At 36.4% G+C, this 18,026-nt stretch overlaps 1 protein-coding gene across 16 annotated transcripts in view; it reads right to left on the reverse strand.

Annotated features, from left to right (window-relative positions):
• Nucleotides 1-18,026, reverse strand: part of RASAL2 (RAS protein activator like 2) — a 384,407-nt gene that overhangs the window by 142,469 nt on the left and 223,912 nt on the right. Inside the window, exon 1 of one of the 16 annotated variants that reach the window (XM_019952452.3) lies at nucleotides 644-762. The exons of the other annotated variants lie outside the window; for them this stretch is intronic. Coding sequence (XP_019808011.1) covers nucleotides 644-656 — 13 coding nt within the window. The 5' untranslated portion in view covers nucleotides 657-762. Of the gene's footprint in view, nucleotides 1-643; nucleotides 763-18,026 lie in introns of those variants that run through there. 16 annotated transcript variants of the gene reach the window in all.

Raw genomic sequence — 18,026 nt, forward strand, 5'->3', positions numbered from 1 at the left:
AGTAGACGTCTCTCAAGTCTCTTTCAGATTTAACTTTCAATGAGCTAATTAAAGTTTCTAACTTGTCATCTATTGGCAGAGGATATTAAAAGCCTGCTTGGGCAAAAAACCCCACAAAAAACAAAAAATAAGCAAAGTTCTCATTGTCTATGGATCCAACCTGTTGAGCTTTCCGAATTAAACAGATTTACTACATGCTACTGAGATTCAAGCACGGTTGCTACAATATTATTAATGGTCAATATATTTTGTCTCCCTCAGAGAGAAATGGGCTGTATCCATTCCCAGGTATCTTAATATTTCATAAAGAATCCGGGGAAGATACAGAATAAGAAATCCACTTCAAATTATTAAAAGAACAAGTAAATGTTGCAGTGTTAGTATTTTGCTATGATCATTACACCTTTAATTTATCTGAGTTTCTCAGAAGGCTATTCTTGAGCTGGATTTTGTACTGGATGTTGACGGCCTCCACACAGTATTCCTGTGAACTCACAGTAATGAAAAACAACCTATTTTTTAAAGCCAATAAGCACAAAAGTAAACAGTCAATCCATTTGTGTAATTTTGAAAAAGCACACATTCCCTTTAAATATGTACGAACTTTCAATTTCTGTCTCAGACAGACTCTAGGAACTCTTACCTGGGGTCTGCATTCCGTGAAGTTTCTGGGTGTTGCTAACATGATCCTTCCGGCATGCCAGTCAAAACACTTTCTATACCGTATGGTCACCGTGCTTGCTCACTTGCGCGCTCTCTCTCTCCACTTTTTTTTTTTTTTTTTGCTCTCGCTCTGTGCCTCAGACAGATTGGAATGTAGAAAAGCCAGAGCCAACGCCAGTCAAACTCCATCCCCCCCCCACCCCTCCCCGCCCAGTTCTTTTGCTAGAGAGCACTGAACAATGGCTATCCTTCCTGCTCAGAGCGCCTCTCTTTCACAGCACTGGATGCAGGAGGCAATCTAGTTCAGGAGAAGCAATGCGATTTACCAAGCAAGGTAATTCATTTCTTCTGTCCCAAGGGTGGATAAGTACATCTGTGTGTTTTAAGAAGTGATTCATTTTTTTTTAAGCAATCTACTTCAAAATCTGTCCTATTTTAGGGATAGAAAAATAAAACAAATTTCAGAGATTCTTATTTTGAGTGTTATTGTGCTGAATTAAAACATAAACTTTTCTAAGTACAAAACCCAGGGAAATATCTTACAGCTGATGTATATATAGAAGTGTGTTAACACAAATATTATTATCTTAAAGTCACTCAGTGTGTCACCTTATCGCAATAGAAATATTTTAAATTCAGAAAAGAAAATTTTTATTTCTCGAAATCTTTCATTCAGGTCTTAAGCTAGAACTTCACTTTAAAAATAAAGAATAATTAAAAATTAATTTTATAAACAGAATGGCTCCTAACTGATTAGTCAACTAGTTGTGATGAAACTATAGATAATATCACTATTCTCAGTCATTATTTTGGTTTGTTTTCAAATCTGACATATTTCTAGGGTTTGTTTTTTTCTACATTCCAAAAAAGGAAGGCAGGTCAATGATGTAATCTTCATTATTGGTATGGTGACCTAACACATTCTGCAGCTGCTCGTTTGCTGAGGTTAGCATGTCAGCATTGAGCAATTAAAAAATTCACTGTTTGAATCACTGAGCAGATTCTACCTGCCACTTCAGACAGTAGAACAGGACAGACATGAGAAGAGCCAGGTTTCAATCTTTTATCTACCGTTTAACAAACAGCTGACGGAAATAGGTATACTCTATCTCTATTTATGTATTTATATATATGTATTATATATCTCTCTCATATACTATCTAGATAAACATTTACACACAGATATATTTGTATATGTACACATACATACATATGTGTGATGAGTGTGAATGTATGTATCTTTGGCACCCTTTTTTCCCTCCACTTTTTCTCTCCAAGTCTCAATGATTCACATTTAAAGTCTCCTTTAATTCCATCATAATTTGGTTTTCGTTATCTGCTTTCATTTTCTTTCAAGGATCATAATACTCTAACATCGCATTTTCCTCTGCCTTTACTTTGAGTTTTCTATTTCTACTTCAGAAGAACTATTCCTATAAATCCTATTGCTACTCAAGTAAGAGTCATAGAGGGGGAAAAGACATAAACAAAAAGTTATACAGAAAAGAACAAACTAAGGATCTGACCATGAAGACTTACAGACCACAGACTCCCACCCTGCCCTATATGAAACAAAACACAAACAACCCCTACCCTCTTCTCACTCAGGTGAGCCTTAAGCTTTATCATTATTTGTCTCATTTATAATTAACCCTAAAATAGTGCAAGGTATACCAAAATTATTTTTACTTATTATTCCTCAAAATATTTATAAAAAATAAGTCATGGGGCTTCCCTGGTGGTGCAGTAGTTGAGAGTCCGCCTGCCGATGCAGGGGACACGAGTTCGTGCCCCAGTCCGGGAAGATCCCACATGCCGCGGAGCAGCTGGGCCCGTGAGCCATGGCCGCTGAGCCTGCGCGTCCGGAGCCTGTGCTCCGCAACGAGAGAGGCCACAGCAGTGAGAGGCCCGTGTACCGCAAAAAACAAACAAACAAAAAAAGTCTTGATTTCCATCATTCTATCCAAGAGTCAGAGTCTAAGTTAGAGTCTAAGCAGTGAGTCTAAATTATCAGGGAAAGAGATTTCAGCTCAATAAAAGGAAGTCAGAGCCATTGCAAGGCGCTTTCCGAAGGGGCTGCCTACTACAAGAGGCAGTGACGCCCTAACTCTTCCCACACGGGTTGGCAGCCCATCTGATGAATAACTGTAGTGCAGCAGCTTTCAAACTATGCTACTGAACTCGTGTTCTGATGATAAAAAAGAATAATAGCAATCTTCCGTGACATGACAGAGAAAGTTCATGTATACGATTTTCTCAAGTGTGATTTTTTTCTTTTTAAATATATTTTAAAATGTTAGAATCTGTTACTGTTAATTAACCTTAAAGATGCCTGGAATAGTTCCAAATTCAGATCGATAATGACATTTTCAGATATTTGAAGGTGAATTCTAACAATAATTTATTGTGTTCTGCAAAAAGCACTTTCACTACCTAGAGTTCTGATACTTGAGTAAATCTGAGAAGCACTGTTGAGGAAACAATTTTTCATATACCCAAATATGATGTTATTCCATTAGTCAACACTGTTCAAAGGATATTATACACCATATTTTATTAATTTCTATACTAAATCTTTTCACAAGTATGCATTCCTATTTATAATCCCGTTTTATGCCTTCTAGCCTTGATGTTGCTGCTTCTCTATCTAGAAGTTCCTTCCTTGTCTGGTCTGCCTGTCATACTCTTATTTACCCTTCAAAACCCAGATTTAAAATTATATTCTTAGTGTGGTTTACCTTATTTCCTACCAGAGTTGATTACATTCTCCTCTGTATTTTTTTTTTTACTCTCCACTATTTTTTTTTCTTTATAGCCTTCATCATTCTCTAACATTATACTATGTACTGATGTTTAATGTCTCTTTTTCCCACCAGAACATGAGGTAGATGAGGGAGGGTCTTTGTCTTGTTTTCAGCTTATTGCTAGAGCCTAGAACAGTGCCTGGCTTAATAGGTACTTAATCAGTGATGCCTGGATGGAGAGATGGATGGATGGATGAAAAAATATATTTCAATTACCAAACCTTTGTAAGTACTTACACTGAGGAGTGCTTTAGAATAACTTGAGGACAGGGACCATAGCATAGCCATTTTCTGATGCCACAGCCTAGCACTGTATATGTACATGCGGTGAAACAAGAATATAAAGGAATTCGTCTCAGGTTTGTGCGATTTCAAGTTAACTAATTGAAGCCAATCGAATTATATACGAAGGGAAAATAGTCATTTCATCATTTACCCAATTAGGACCTACTTATAATAGGTGAAATCCTGATCCCTAGATGTTGCTTCTTGGAATAATTTTTAATGTCTCTGAACCCACAGCCATGTGTTGTGCTGCCTTGATCACAGAAATGCAGCTTTTGAGGTAGACACTGAAGAGACTGATAAAATCTTAAACTACGACACTAAGAAGGAGTTCTCTAAGAAGCTGGAGAAGCACGAGTAAATGGCTCACACTCCAGCCATGAGCTCAAGTTACAAAGTAACTGAAATCCATGTCCATGCAGAAAATCCCTCATGGGTTAGAAGAGCCTCATAGAGTCTGAAGGCATTTTGAAATGATATATTGGATCACATAACTAGAAAGCTCAATTCAGCACCCAGCATATTCATTTTGGTTAGATGAGGGCACTTGAGCCATTTTATTTTTGCAAATGGTCACTATGTTGTCAATATCTGGTTTCACATTTCTCCCCTATACAGAGAGTTGGATAGGGTTGTCTTGACTAATCCATCTTATGCAGTCATGATCCAGCACTGTACTTACTAAATGGTTCTACTAGGTTGAACTACGTGAAAATGCCATTTTTGTAAGTCAAAAATAGTCGAATATCAGCAATGATCAAATGAATAATAAGAAAGATTCAAACACTGAATGAAGGGCTGGAGTAAATAATTTTAAAGGTCTCTTCTGGTTCTGGAATTCCATATTATAATTCAAACATAAATAAGAATATCAATCAAATTTAAAGATTGGTCACCACCCTGTCAAACTATGGTCCTATTATAACAACACAGCACTCTGTTCTTGTCCTTCTTGGAACTTATATAATGTTTGCCACATAATAAATGCTTAATAAATATCTGCTAAATAAACAAATAGCTTGAAAACAGGTATAAATGGACTACCGAAGGCTGTCTCTATGTGAGTTTTTAAGTTCAGTGTCAACGAATATTGGTTTTGTTTCTAAAAGGCTAGGATATTTTTTTCTAGTTATGAATCAAACAGTATGTTTTGTGAACTTGGAAGAATATGGATAGTACATTTTCTCCCTACCCCTTACAAAAGTAATTATGGAATTCTGACTTTGGTACAGGTATAGAAGTCAATGTAACAGCCATTAAGAAACCCTAAAACTATAGATGCATGATTTTCTGAAAATCAAAGGGCACACACAAAAAAGCTAGCTGCATATAATTAAAAGTTACTTGCACATCTACTTTCTTATCAAACAAATTAACAAATGAGCAAACAAACAAAAAATCCTGGTAATACATGTCATCTCCTCCTCCAAGCAGATACACATATTGATAGCAGTCAAACTGAGGTGTACACCAGTCTGTACGTTTGCTCCCTCTTCTGAACAGCAGATGATCAGAGACACAGCTTCTTCTAACCATAAACACAGTTTCTGTTAATGTCTCCCCATAAACCAGACTGACATTCTGATGCTGTGGCCTTCCTACTGCATTCTTTTCAGAGTTCATATTAGAAAAGGAAACCATTGTTTATAACTAGAATGACAAACACTAAAGTCACCCACTTATTCAGAAATGCCACTGAAATTCTAATTTTTATTCCATTTTATTTCTATATGATGGGACCACAAGGCACGCTTCTCTTCTGATAAAAAGGCATTATAAAGACCGAAGGATCTGTTAGTCATATGGTTAGCAAAGTACTCAGAGTGTTTAGAAAAGGCACATGCCAGACAAGTGACAATTTTGATGGCCACACAACGTTTTTACAACTTCTGGCTAGGCATTAGAGCTTTGCCTTGCTTTTCCAGCTAAGATGATTTAGTAGACTGCATTTGGTTACCTGAAATGGCCATTGGTCAGGAGGAAGCATTACAAAGAGCAGGCAAAATCACACATCAGTCACCCTTCTCAATACTCAGGCTGTCATATGAATAGGACCGTACTTCAAAGAAAAATAAGTAAAACCTTTGTGGAAAAATCCAGGCAAATCTTTTTCTAGTTTTATTTCAGTGTATGAGTAATAATATACTACAGAAACAAAAGTAACACTTCTATTTCTATGAAAAAAATCATTAATAAACAGTAAGAAGCAACTAAAAGCTTTCTGGGATAGGGTTGGATATTAATGGATATCTCAATGTGTTCACAGAGCCAAGGACATGCCTGTGACACTGGCCCTCCTCATTTAAAAAAAGAGCTTAAACTGAACTTTAATAAAGTCTTCAAAAACTCATTTTCTTCAGTGGCTTTAAAATACATATATAACTATCTGCACCGCTTGGCTTGTTGATTTCCTGTTAAGCTAATCTGCTGTCACAACTGAAGTACTATTAGTCCACCTTTCCCATATAATGCAGATAACACTTCAGTTTCAGTAAAAATATGTCATTAGGCATTTATTTTTGCCTTAGTTTTAAAGAATATTTGCAAGTGTGGGCTACTGTTTCCATAAGTCTAATTATAAAAAGCAAAGATGTTATGGTACAGTCATCTTTGGCATACCACTGATACAACAACATATATATGTACTATATAATTGAAAACACTAGTGCATACGGCAGGTAAAGTCCACTTCACTCAATTTCCATTACTCTCTTACAACTAACTAAAGCAAGCTAAAATCTAGTAGAACTCCAAGAGATAAATCATGAAGCAAAGAGGACATCAAAATGGACAACAGACACATGAAAAGATGCTCAACATCACTAGTCATCAGGGAAATGCAAATCAAAACCGCAATAAGATATTATCACCTCACACCCGTCAGAATGGTTTTCATCTAAAAGACAAGGGACAACAGGTGCTGGTAAGGATGTGGTGAAAAGGGAACCCTCATACACTACTGATGGGAATATAAATTGATCCAATACTATGGAAAATAATATGGATGTTCCTCAAAAAATTAAAAATAGATCTACCATACAATCCAGCAATTCCACTACTGGGTATATACCCAAAGGAAATGAAAACAGTATTTTAAAGAGATATATGCACTCCCATGTTTACTGCAGCATTATTCACAATATCCAAGATACGGAAACAACCTTAAATGCCCATCAACAGAAGAGTGGGTAAAAAAGATACGATTTATATACCGATGAAATATTATTCAGCTATGAGATAGGAGGATAGCCTGCCATTTGTGACAACACGCATGGACCTTGAACACATTATGCTAAGTGAGATAAGTCAGACAGAGAAAGACAAATATGGTATGACATCACTTATATATGAAATCTAAAATGTCAAACTCAAAACAAGTCAGACAGTAAAATGGTGCTTACCAGGGGATGGGTTTGGGGGGATAAAACTGATGTTGTTTAAGGGTATAGACTTGCAGTGGATAGTAAATAGGCCATAGAGATCTAATGCACAATGTAATAACTACAGACAACAAAATTATATTACAATTAGGTAATGTGAAAATAGCATTACAACGGTAATCATATTACAATATATAAATGTATCAAAGTAACATGTTGTACACCTTAAATTCATATAATGTTACGTGTCAAATATATTTGATTTTTTAAAAGATGGTTCTGATTATTTTTTTAACATCTTTATTGGAGTATAATTGCTTTACAATGGTGTGTTAGTTTCTGCTTCATAACAAAGTGAATCAGTTATACATATACATATGTTCCCGTATCTCTTCCCTCTTTGATTATTTTTTAATAGAAAAATCCATTCCCCAAAGGAAAATTGAAATTATTAAGCAAGGGGAAAATTAATGTGTGGTACTTCTAGTCATTACTTCTGAACCATTAGGATGGTGATAGTAATAAAAATTAGACCCTTTTATTCAATTATATTCTAGGCTCCAAGAGTGCACCTCTGTTCCACTTTATGATACTAGTGTTATAACATTTTCATTTCAAATATTACATTTTGAAATACATACATGTTTCCCCTATTTTTTTGAAAAGGGTTATTTTTGAAAGTTCCTATGTAATGATATGAGATTTTTTCTTATTTTAAAAGGTGAGATGAATGATCCGCCAATCTGTTAAAGTCAAGTGTAAAACACTATGGACATGAAAAATAACTCCATAAATATTCAGTTTCAGAAAATATCAGTAAATATGAAAAATAACTTTCAAGAGGTTAAACTTCCTTCTAAATTTCTGCACATACAGTATAAAAAAATTCTTTATAGTTACTGAATAAAGTTCTACATAATAAGAAATAAATTAGACAGTCTTCCAGAAAAGGCAAAAGCAATGGTACAAAAGGTACCGAATTATGAGACAAGGCACATAGTCAATTCCAAACCAGCAACCCTACAAAGAAAGCACCATGTAGTTCACCAACAAAAATACTGCATTCAAGGATTGATTTACCATTTGCTTTAATAACAAATTTTTCGATCCGTCACAACGGATAACGTATTTTCTCTCCGCAATAGAATATGGCATCTAACTTTATTATTGCTGAAGCTAAAAACCAATGAAAAACTTGAAAATCATCTATGAGAGATTTGCTTCAGTGATAGGAGTGATGTAACCCCAATAAAAAACAAAAATTTGGGTTTTAACATATTGAAGAATTATGATTATGTGCCTGTACTATTCTTTAACATACCTTCAATAATGGTTACTATTAACAGATAAATCTGCCCCAGGATATAATAAAGTTAGAGCGCCTATGGCTTGGGTTTATGAACTAATTTAAAACTAAATAATGTACTTAACATGCTGGTCTTAAAATGTCATATTGATAGAAAACAAAAATAAGTGAAAAACAGCTATATTTAGGGGAAGTCTAATACTTCAGTGATATTTTATAAGTGACAAAAACTGAGAGATAAAAGAGGGGTTAATGAATTTGCTAAGGAAATAGTCATTGGTGACTAAGGGCAGAATCACACTCCCACTATTAGATCTCTCAAGAGGCCATCCAGAGAAATAAGAACAGGGATATTTGTTTATGGGAACTGGAAATATCCCTTTCCCCCTCATGTCAGGAAATAAATACAATGGTTTCTATCTCATTGGCAAGAGAAAGATCACAACACTGCTTTTAAGGATATAGTTTTGTCCTTTGTCCTTTGTTCTAGGCTTGAATTTGTAAAATGTGATTATTATGGATCATGGTTTACCCTGTACCGTCAGCTTTTGCATGATTAAAATGATCTCCTATAAAACATTCAAAATTTCCTAAGGTTTTCATGATACATATTTTAAATTCTATGTCACATGAAATTAAAAAGAATATGATGAACTGGAAAATGCTGAAAATATATTGTGCATCCTTGTTCACTGTTTAATTAGGCTCAATATTTATTGAGTGCTATTAAGTGCCAAACATGTTCTTGGTAGAGAAGTTCTCTAAATGATGCATGAAGTTGCATCTTTAAGTAAACAGAATTTCATTCATCACAGTTTTTCCTAAGATTGCCAATAGCAACAAGAAACCTATATATTTTGTTTTCATATTTTCAAATAAATGACTACACATTATTTTCCACTAAGTGATGGTAAAACAGACAACTCTGCTAATAAATTTATTTTTTTAACGGTATAAGGAGATAACCGTTGACAGCATCATAGGACTCGGGAGTACTCATCCTCTTTTTTTTTTAGAAGAGATTTTTTTAAAATTAATTAATTAATATTTGGCTACGTTGGGTCTTCGTTGCTGTGCGCAGGCTTTCTCTAGTTGCGGTGAGCGGGGGGCTACTCTTTGTTGTGGTGTGCAGGCTTCTCACTGCGGTGGCTTCTCTTGTTGCGGAGCATGGGCTCTAGGTGCGCAGGCTCCAGTAGTTGCGGCACGTGGGCTTCAGTAGTTGTGGCTCATGGGCTCTAGAGTGCAGGCTCAGTAGTTGTGGCACATGGGCTTAGTTGCTCCGCAGCATGTGGGATCTTCCTGGACCAGGGCTTGAACCTGTGTCCCCTGCATTGGTAGTCGGATTCTTAAGCACTGCGTCACCAGGGAAGTCCTAAGAACTCAGCCTCTTTTGCTCACCACTCTAAGGTGAGCAGCAGAAAGAGCATAGAAGTTCAGAGGACTAACTGTAGGTGAGATTACCAGGTTCAAATACCAGCTGTGCCATTTACTACTTACAGAGTCTTGGAAAAGCCCTGCCTTGGTTTCATTAAATATTAAAAAAGTAAACAAACAGAGATAATAATAGTACCTAGCTCATAAAGTAAGTAACTATTTGCGAAGTGCTTGGAACAATTCCTGGCACAAACCACTATGTAAGCATTTGTTGAATAAAATAAAATAAAAATAGTATACTGTGTGTTTGGGGGAGGGAGGCTGTAAAAAGGAGGGGGGTGGGAATGAGAACAGTTTTTATCATTCATCCCTGATTTGACATGGCATTTTTTCCCTCAAAAAGCTCATCTTCTTGTGATAAATATCTTTATGGATTTCTTCATTTACCAGGACTCACAAGCTATCATCACCTTGGATTCTCTAAATGGTTCTTTTCCTTCCATTTATAAAAATGTTTAATTCTTTTACCGGAGATCACTTTTAATGTGTTCATTACATGGTCTAGAGTACATCCCCCTGCAACTACAATCATGTGAAGAAGTCTGTAACTTTGTCAAAAAAGTATTACTCTTACCAAGACTATTAGATATAAGACACTACATATACCCTATACTGTAATAGTAGATGCCTCGATAAGAAAATGCTGACATTATAAATTACCCAAGGAGAGGTACAAATGAAATGTTCTGTGAAATAATTTCTCAGTAGGTATGTAGGATAGTAGCTTACAGAACTTTGGGCATATATTTCAAGCAGCAACAGTAAAACAAACTAACACATCACTTATGTTCCTCATATTATGGGCTAATATTAGCTCAATCTTCTGGACTTACTCAATGAAATAATTTTGAGAAAAGATTGTGCAGGGTTTACTAGTCACCTGATAGTAATGCTGTAATAAAGTGGAACTGAAATAAACTGGTGCCTTCACTTTAGCAGTCAACAACATTTATACTTTTCCTGCCACAAATGACTCTGATAACTTAAGGCAATTTAGTCAACAATATTATCAACCAAGATTTATTGAATGTATAATAAATACTGATCTAAATACTGCTGGAGATAGATTTCCCTGTCCAGTTGATAGTAAGAAGTACATCCAAAGTGGTTAAAGGGCATTAAATTTCGTCAAATTAATTGTTTGCTGTGTACTTCATTTCTGATTACATATTTACTATCTGTGACTGTTTTTTAATGAAAGGAGTTGTTCTCATGAAAAATCTGGCATCTAGAATGTTTGTCATAATCTATTAAACTATGCATAATTTGTACTTAAAGTCTGAAATTTCAGTACCCTACTTAAAAACTAGTTGGATTTTAAATGTGTTCATACATCGATTGTATGGAACTCAAGATTTCTTTTCTTACAGAAAATACAGCAAAACTGGCAGAGGGAAAGAAACAAACATTTAATGAGCACCCAGTATGTGCCAGCATTCTTCTGGGGAACTTAATTTTAACATGTTATTTTTCACAACCCTGTAAAGTAGTAACTATCATGCTGATTTTACACATTCAGAAGGTTGTTTCCTTAAATTATACATTACTTTATTAAGTAATATATGTACACTGTGGGAAAAATCTCAACTATACTTAAAATCAAATAGGCTAATAAAAAAATAGCAACCCCATAATCCACCCCATCAAAGGCATTCCTTCTTTTAATTTTTAGCCTTGTCTTTTGGTATTTATCTCAACATTTCTAAATAAAACCTAGTGGTATAAGAATATTATTTAGATATGTTGAGATTAAATTGAGAAGGCCCTAAAAGCCTTCTATCCTCTTACCTCAGTTTGGACTGGACACTCTCTCAGCCAGCTACATGGCTGCCATCCCGGGACATCCCTTCACCAGTATTCTGGGGATTCCCTTTGTCTTCTTCTTGTCCTTTTCGATTTACCCCTTCTGTTACTTGACAGATCATTTAGCTTGGAATACAATTTCAGTTTAGAGTCATGATCGCTTGGAACTTTAATAGCACTACTCCATGGTCTTAGCCTCTAACATTGCTGTCAAGAACTCAGATGCCACTCTTATTCGAATGCTGTATAGCATATTTTTGTTTCTGTTTTAAATCCCTGAAAACTTTTAGGAGGTTCTCCTTATCTCAGATGTTCTGAAATTTCCTGAAGATGTGCTTTGAAATAGGTCTTTATTTACGTTGCTGAGCACTTAACAGTTTCATTTAACCTGGAAACTCATAACCTTCAGTTCTTGGAATTTTTCCTTCAGATCTTGACCAAATGTCCCTTAAACAGTGAGATTTTCCCTGGTCATCTCATATAGAATAATGTTCCTCTGCCTTCTTGCCCACCCACAGTACTTTCTAGATCCTGTACCCCACCTCAATTTTCCCCCACTGCATTCATCATCACTATATGACATAACGTAGAGCTGTCTATCTTTGTCAGTCTACTTCTACCAGAATGTAAGCTCCATGAAGGCAGGGGCTTTGGTCTGCACTGCTGACTGTTTTGAATGCTTTATTCACATAGGCCAGAACAGTGTGCAGCACATAACAGAAATTTTTTAAATATATATGATTAATGAAAGGATTATCTCCAAAAGGAAAGGTAATTTGCTAAGTCAGTCACTCTGTAGGGCTTTGAATCGGGAACAAAATCTTGGGAAGAGAGAAAAGACAGACAAGGTCTCACAGCCATTTGTCAGTAATTTAAGTCATTTAAAAATAAGAACTAGCCAATCAGTAATTGCGATTTGTACAAAGGGATGGGGAAGCACCATAATAAACTGGATTTTGAGTCATACATATTTGGGTTTGAATTTTGGTTCTGCCATTCACTTGGCATTAGTATTCTTGTCTATAAAATGAGGATAATAACAGCGTCTGTTTCACAGGACTACTGCCAGGAGTAGATGACAGAATGCATAGCCAGTCCTTAGCATGGTCATTATTATTTTTTTTTTTTTGCGGTACACGGGCCTCTCACTGTTGTGGCCTCTCCCGTTGCGGAGCACAGGCTCCAGACATGCAGGCTCAGCAGCCATGGCTCACGGGCCCAGCTGCTCCGCGGCATGTGGGATCTTCCCGGACCGGGGCACGAACCCGTGTCCCCTGCATCGGCAGGCGGACTCTCAACCACTGCGCCACCAGGGAAGCCCAGCACGGTCACTATTTCGTCATCATTGTGTCTATCTGGCCACACTTGTTTCTTCATATTCATAACTATTCTTTATTTTTATTCTAAAAATATAAAGAGATAAAACTGATAGAGCAATCAGTGATACTAAGAAACAGGAAGAATCAGAGATTCACATTTAAAATAGCCAGTTCATGGTATTGTATCCAAAAAACATGATAGGAGGTGAGATAAAGTCTACACAGCATACTTATTCAAGAATTTATTGAATTTATCAAAAACAAAAACAAAAAAAGCAAACAACCCTATTGCAGCAGTCTGCAACCCAGAAGAGGGCCCTTAGCAGACATCAAATCTGTTTGCTGTTTAAACCACCCAGTCTATGGTATCCTATTATAGCAGCAGGAACTAAGACAAGTACTATATAAGAATGTATTATTTAGGCATAAATACAACAGAGCAGTTAAATTCATTTCTAAGTTTGGGAAAGCTTATGGAAATTTTAGTATAATTCTAATTTATTAACCATAGAAACACATTTAGTTATAAAAGCTCATCTTTATCAATAACCCTATGCTATATCACTGACATTAAACATTATTAGAAGAGGCCACATTTTCTCCTCATTCCTATTTTGCATGTGGTTTCTTTTTTGGAAGGCTTACCTACCACAGTGGAACTTTCTAGCTTTGAGCAGCTACTCCAAGGCTATTTTTATCTAATTGTTTTGTGCACTGCTGATGATATTCTGCTTTTAAATATATTTTTCTCTCTCTTGCTGTCAGTCACTCCCAATGTATTATTTCACAGGCTCCCTCCCTAGCTCATCTGGTTCCTAATACACACATCTGAATACTTCCCTACAGTTCCTACTTTTAGAAATTACAAAAGGTTTGTTTAAATGTTTTTGACTCTTTGATGGCACAACTTTGATTAAAGGAAAAGGAAAAAAACCCAAAGGGCTCTAAGATATAAAAAAATGAACTGACATAAAATAATAACCTTTATTACCAGTTCTCTTTCTACTTCAGTCTCTTCCACTTCCTTCCTATCCCAAGAATTCATCTTCTTTTTACTTTTTTCTACCTTGAATTTTTCCTGTTATTCTCTACTCTGTAGTTAGAAATAACATGGCAAACACAGACAAAATAAAAATTATTTTGTAAGCAAAGGAAAAAAATGAAATGGATGGGAAGTTCCTGTTGTGATATATTAACTGTCAATTGAAATGGGAAAAAGTTAACGTGCAAATTTCTGAAGACAACAGGAAAGTAAATAGGCTGTACATTTCAGAGAAAAGAAAGTAGTCAGAACAATCCAGCAGACACAACAGCTTTATGAGAAACTTGGGAGCTTCCTTTCTTAAGTATTGTTACTATAGAAATTAGATGGCAGGGGAGTGCCAAGAGGGTCATAACAAAACACGCTTCATCCCTGGAGGCAGCTCCAGTCTGTTTCGGATACAAACTCAACTAGATTTTCCACCTCTCTGATTTACAAATCCTTCTGTTTGAAATATAAACTAAAAAGGCTTCAGTAAATAGCTGAGCCAAACCTGCTCCCTGCCCCCCCCCAAAAAAAAAGAACAGGAGGAGGGGGTGGGAAGGGTTGGGGAGGTGGGGGGAAGGAGAGAGGAGAGGGAGACACTGCTGGTGCAAGTAAAGTAAGCAATGTTTAGATAATTTTGCTCAACTTATCTGAATCATATATTTTTTCTTTTTGGGAAAGTTTCCATAGCAGCCAAGAGCCTAGATCAAGTCTCAAAAATAAATCTCAAGATGCACTATAAACAACTCCACTCCCATCTTTCTACCTCAAGTTACATAACAGAATGGTGAATTATGACTGTACTTTAGAAGAAAGGAATTTGCCAAACTGTGCAAGTAAAAATGGAAAAAACAAATGAGTAAAGTCATGAGATACAGAGACAGGATGCTTCCTAAGATGCCATACCTGAAACTTCTTTATTGGGTTGGTTTAAACCTATCCAAGCAAAATGGGAAACATAAAATAAGAAACCTAACACTTCTATTATCTCACTGGTTCCATGAGTCAGAGAGAACTGAAGTTTGTCTCAAATCAAAATTTATGTTGTTGGTCATGCATTCTTCTTTCAAATCATAATAAACATCTCTTCAGATAAGGAAGCTGAGGCTGACGGTTAAAAATGATGAGAAGAGGGGATTTCCCTGGTGGTCCAGTGGTTAAGACTTCGCCTTCCAATGCAGGGAGTGTGGGTTCGATACCTGTTTGGGGAGCTAAGATCCCACAGGCCTTGGGGCCAAAAAACCGAAACATAAAACAGAAGCAATATTGTAACAAATTCAATAAAGACTTTAAAAATAGTCCACTTCAAGGGAGGGGGTATCTGTACGTGTATGGCTGATTCATTTTGTTGTCCAGTGGAGGCTAACACAACATTGTAAAGCAACCATGCCCCAATAAAAATTAATGTAAAAAAAAAATGGTCCACATCACAAAAAAAAAAATCTTAAAAAAAAAAAAAATGATGAGAAGAAATGGAATTGGAATCCAGTTAGCGCAACTTCAAAGCTTGTGCCATTTCCACTGCCTCACAACTGTCTCTGATAAAGGCAATCCTTTCAGAGAGAATGGAGAGTTCCAGTCACAGGTATGAACTTTCTTTCCTAAAGCAGTAAGCTCCCTACCTGTGAGATAACTGCTAAATCTGCTCCTGTGATTTTGATAGACTAATTAATCTCTTAACCAAAACTCCAACAATAGCACACATGTGTATGCTATCAACCTGAAATGCAGCAGAAAGGATAAAAAGATCATTTTCTATTATTAAAAGAACATATTTTATCTTACCATTCTGTATAGGAACAAGAAAATATTTAATAAAAGCTATTTACTACCAACAAAATCTTTAAAAAAAAAAAGCACAGATGCTGTGCTCACTAACACAACTATGGTTACAATATTAACCAGCAGCACAATCTAAGAGTTCAGATCTGACATTTGCAACCAGGTACACTCGACGCTATGATTTGTTAACTTGGACAATGGCGCATACCAACTTTGCATTTATCAGAACCAACAGTTGTGACTGTATAACTGTTTATAGTCCCTGTGGCCGCATAATGATACTAATTCTCTAATTTCGTTCCTAAAATATTTCTCTGAAGTGGATGTGGTTTTCCCTGCAGAGGATGGGGGTGGAGGGGAAATACTTCCCACACCTAAGATTACTTTTCACTTTGAAGTGCCTCACCTGAAAAAGTCAAGCAAAGGTTTCTCTAATGTGTCAGTCATTTGCTCAACAATCACTCACTCAACCTGCAACCATGCACAAAACAACCTGACTCACTCACTCAACCTGCAACCATGCACAAAACAACCTGCTAGTTGCCATGGCGACACCAAAATGAAGATAGTGTTGTCAACTAAGAGGTTCCAATCTAGTAAAGAAGATACACACCAACAACTTGTTAAAAGCGTAAGGACATACATTCATTATTAGAGGTAAAAAAGGAGCTGTTTATCAGAGATAAATGCTGTGAATTCGGATTAGTGGAATAAAAGGAAAAACTGCCAAGAGGTGATATCTAATTGGGCTTCAGGACAAATGGGACTATCATAGATGAGGGTGGTGGAGTGAGAGAACATAGCAAGATAATCCAGGCTGACGGCCCAATGTGAGCAGAAGCCCAGGTGTGAGAATGCCCGGGAAACCTGAAGCAGTCCTATGACCTGGACCCAGAATATCTGTGGTGGGTAAAGAAAGAGGAAGTTAGAGAGCTAAGTCTGGGTCAGAATTCAGAGGACCTGTAGTGTTATCGCAAATCTGGATTTCATCCTATAGATAATGGAGATCCGGCAAAAGTGTTTAAAGAAATAAAGTAATATGATTCAATAGTGATTTTAAGAAGATTAATGCCAAACAAGCAGTGAAAGGAGTAGCATGAAGGAAGAAGACAGAACCAAGAAGAGATAGATGGGTAGTTATTAAGACAACTAGGTAGAAACAAATGAGTAATGTAAGGTTAGAAGGACCAGAAGGATGGTGGTCATATTAACAGAAACAGCAATCACATAAGAACAACAGGCTGTGGGGAAAGGAGGGAATAAAGAAGGGAACTACACAAAGAGAATGGCTTCAGTTTTGAACATTCCAGTAGAGATGTTCAGATGACCAATTGGGAATTCAGGTCTGGAACTGAGAAATTAAAGCCAGAAATAGGGACTTAAAAGTTATTGGCACCAAGATGATATCTGGAAACATGAAAATAGGTGAAGTCATCTACAAAGAAAGGACAAAGCAAGCGAAGAAGGGTAAGGATAAGACCTTTAGATACCTGCACTTACAAAGAGGGAAATAGTCAAGAAGGTACAGCGAGGGAGAAACACAGCCAAGAGAAAAAAAGTTACAGGAGTCAAGAAAGGAGAGCTCTAAAGAGGGGAAGGAAGTCAACCATTACAAACTCTGAAGAGAGTTAGAAGGTGAAGAGGACAGCAGTTATGGAGCTTATCACAGCTCTGAGACTGCGAGAAATTTCAGTGGCAGATGAAATCAGATTTCAAGGTACAGAAAAATATGAGTAAACTGCTTTTTAGAAAAGGTTGATGAAGAACTGAACTAGTCCTAAAGTGTCCTAACTTATAGTCAGTTCTAGAACCAGATAATATACTAAAAATTAGAATGTGACAGTTACTGGAGAAGGATGTTAAGTGAATCAGTGAGAGAGCAGAACTAGGAATGACTCAAGTGCGCTATTTTGATTTTAACTTATCTAGCTTCTAAAATAGAGTAAATTTTATGAATTAAATACTTATAATAAAGTGGGAAGAAGCTGGCTTTAGTCATAAAAGCATTAATCTATGTTGCTTATCACCTCAAGTCTAAGAGGATATTACAACTAGTATTGAACAAGCATGGAAACTTGCTTTAGTTATTGTCATCATTTATTTGCTTAGATTTCTATGTCCTTATTGTCAATTTGATCCCAAATTCGTTTCCTGTTGTTTCAATTAATTCAGTTATATCAATTTGGTCTTCTTGGAGGCGTCTTCACGGCAGCCTTCTGACTG

Source organism: Tursiops truncatus, chromosome 1 (genome assembly GCF_011762595.2).
Source record: "Tursiops truncatus isolate mTurTru1 chromosome 1, mTurTru1.mat.Y, whole genome shotgun sequence".
Taxonomy (NCBI): Eukaryota; Metazoa; Chordata; class Mammalia; order Artiodactyla; family Delphinidae; genus Tursiops; species Tursiops truncatus.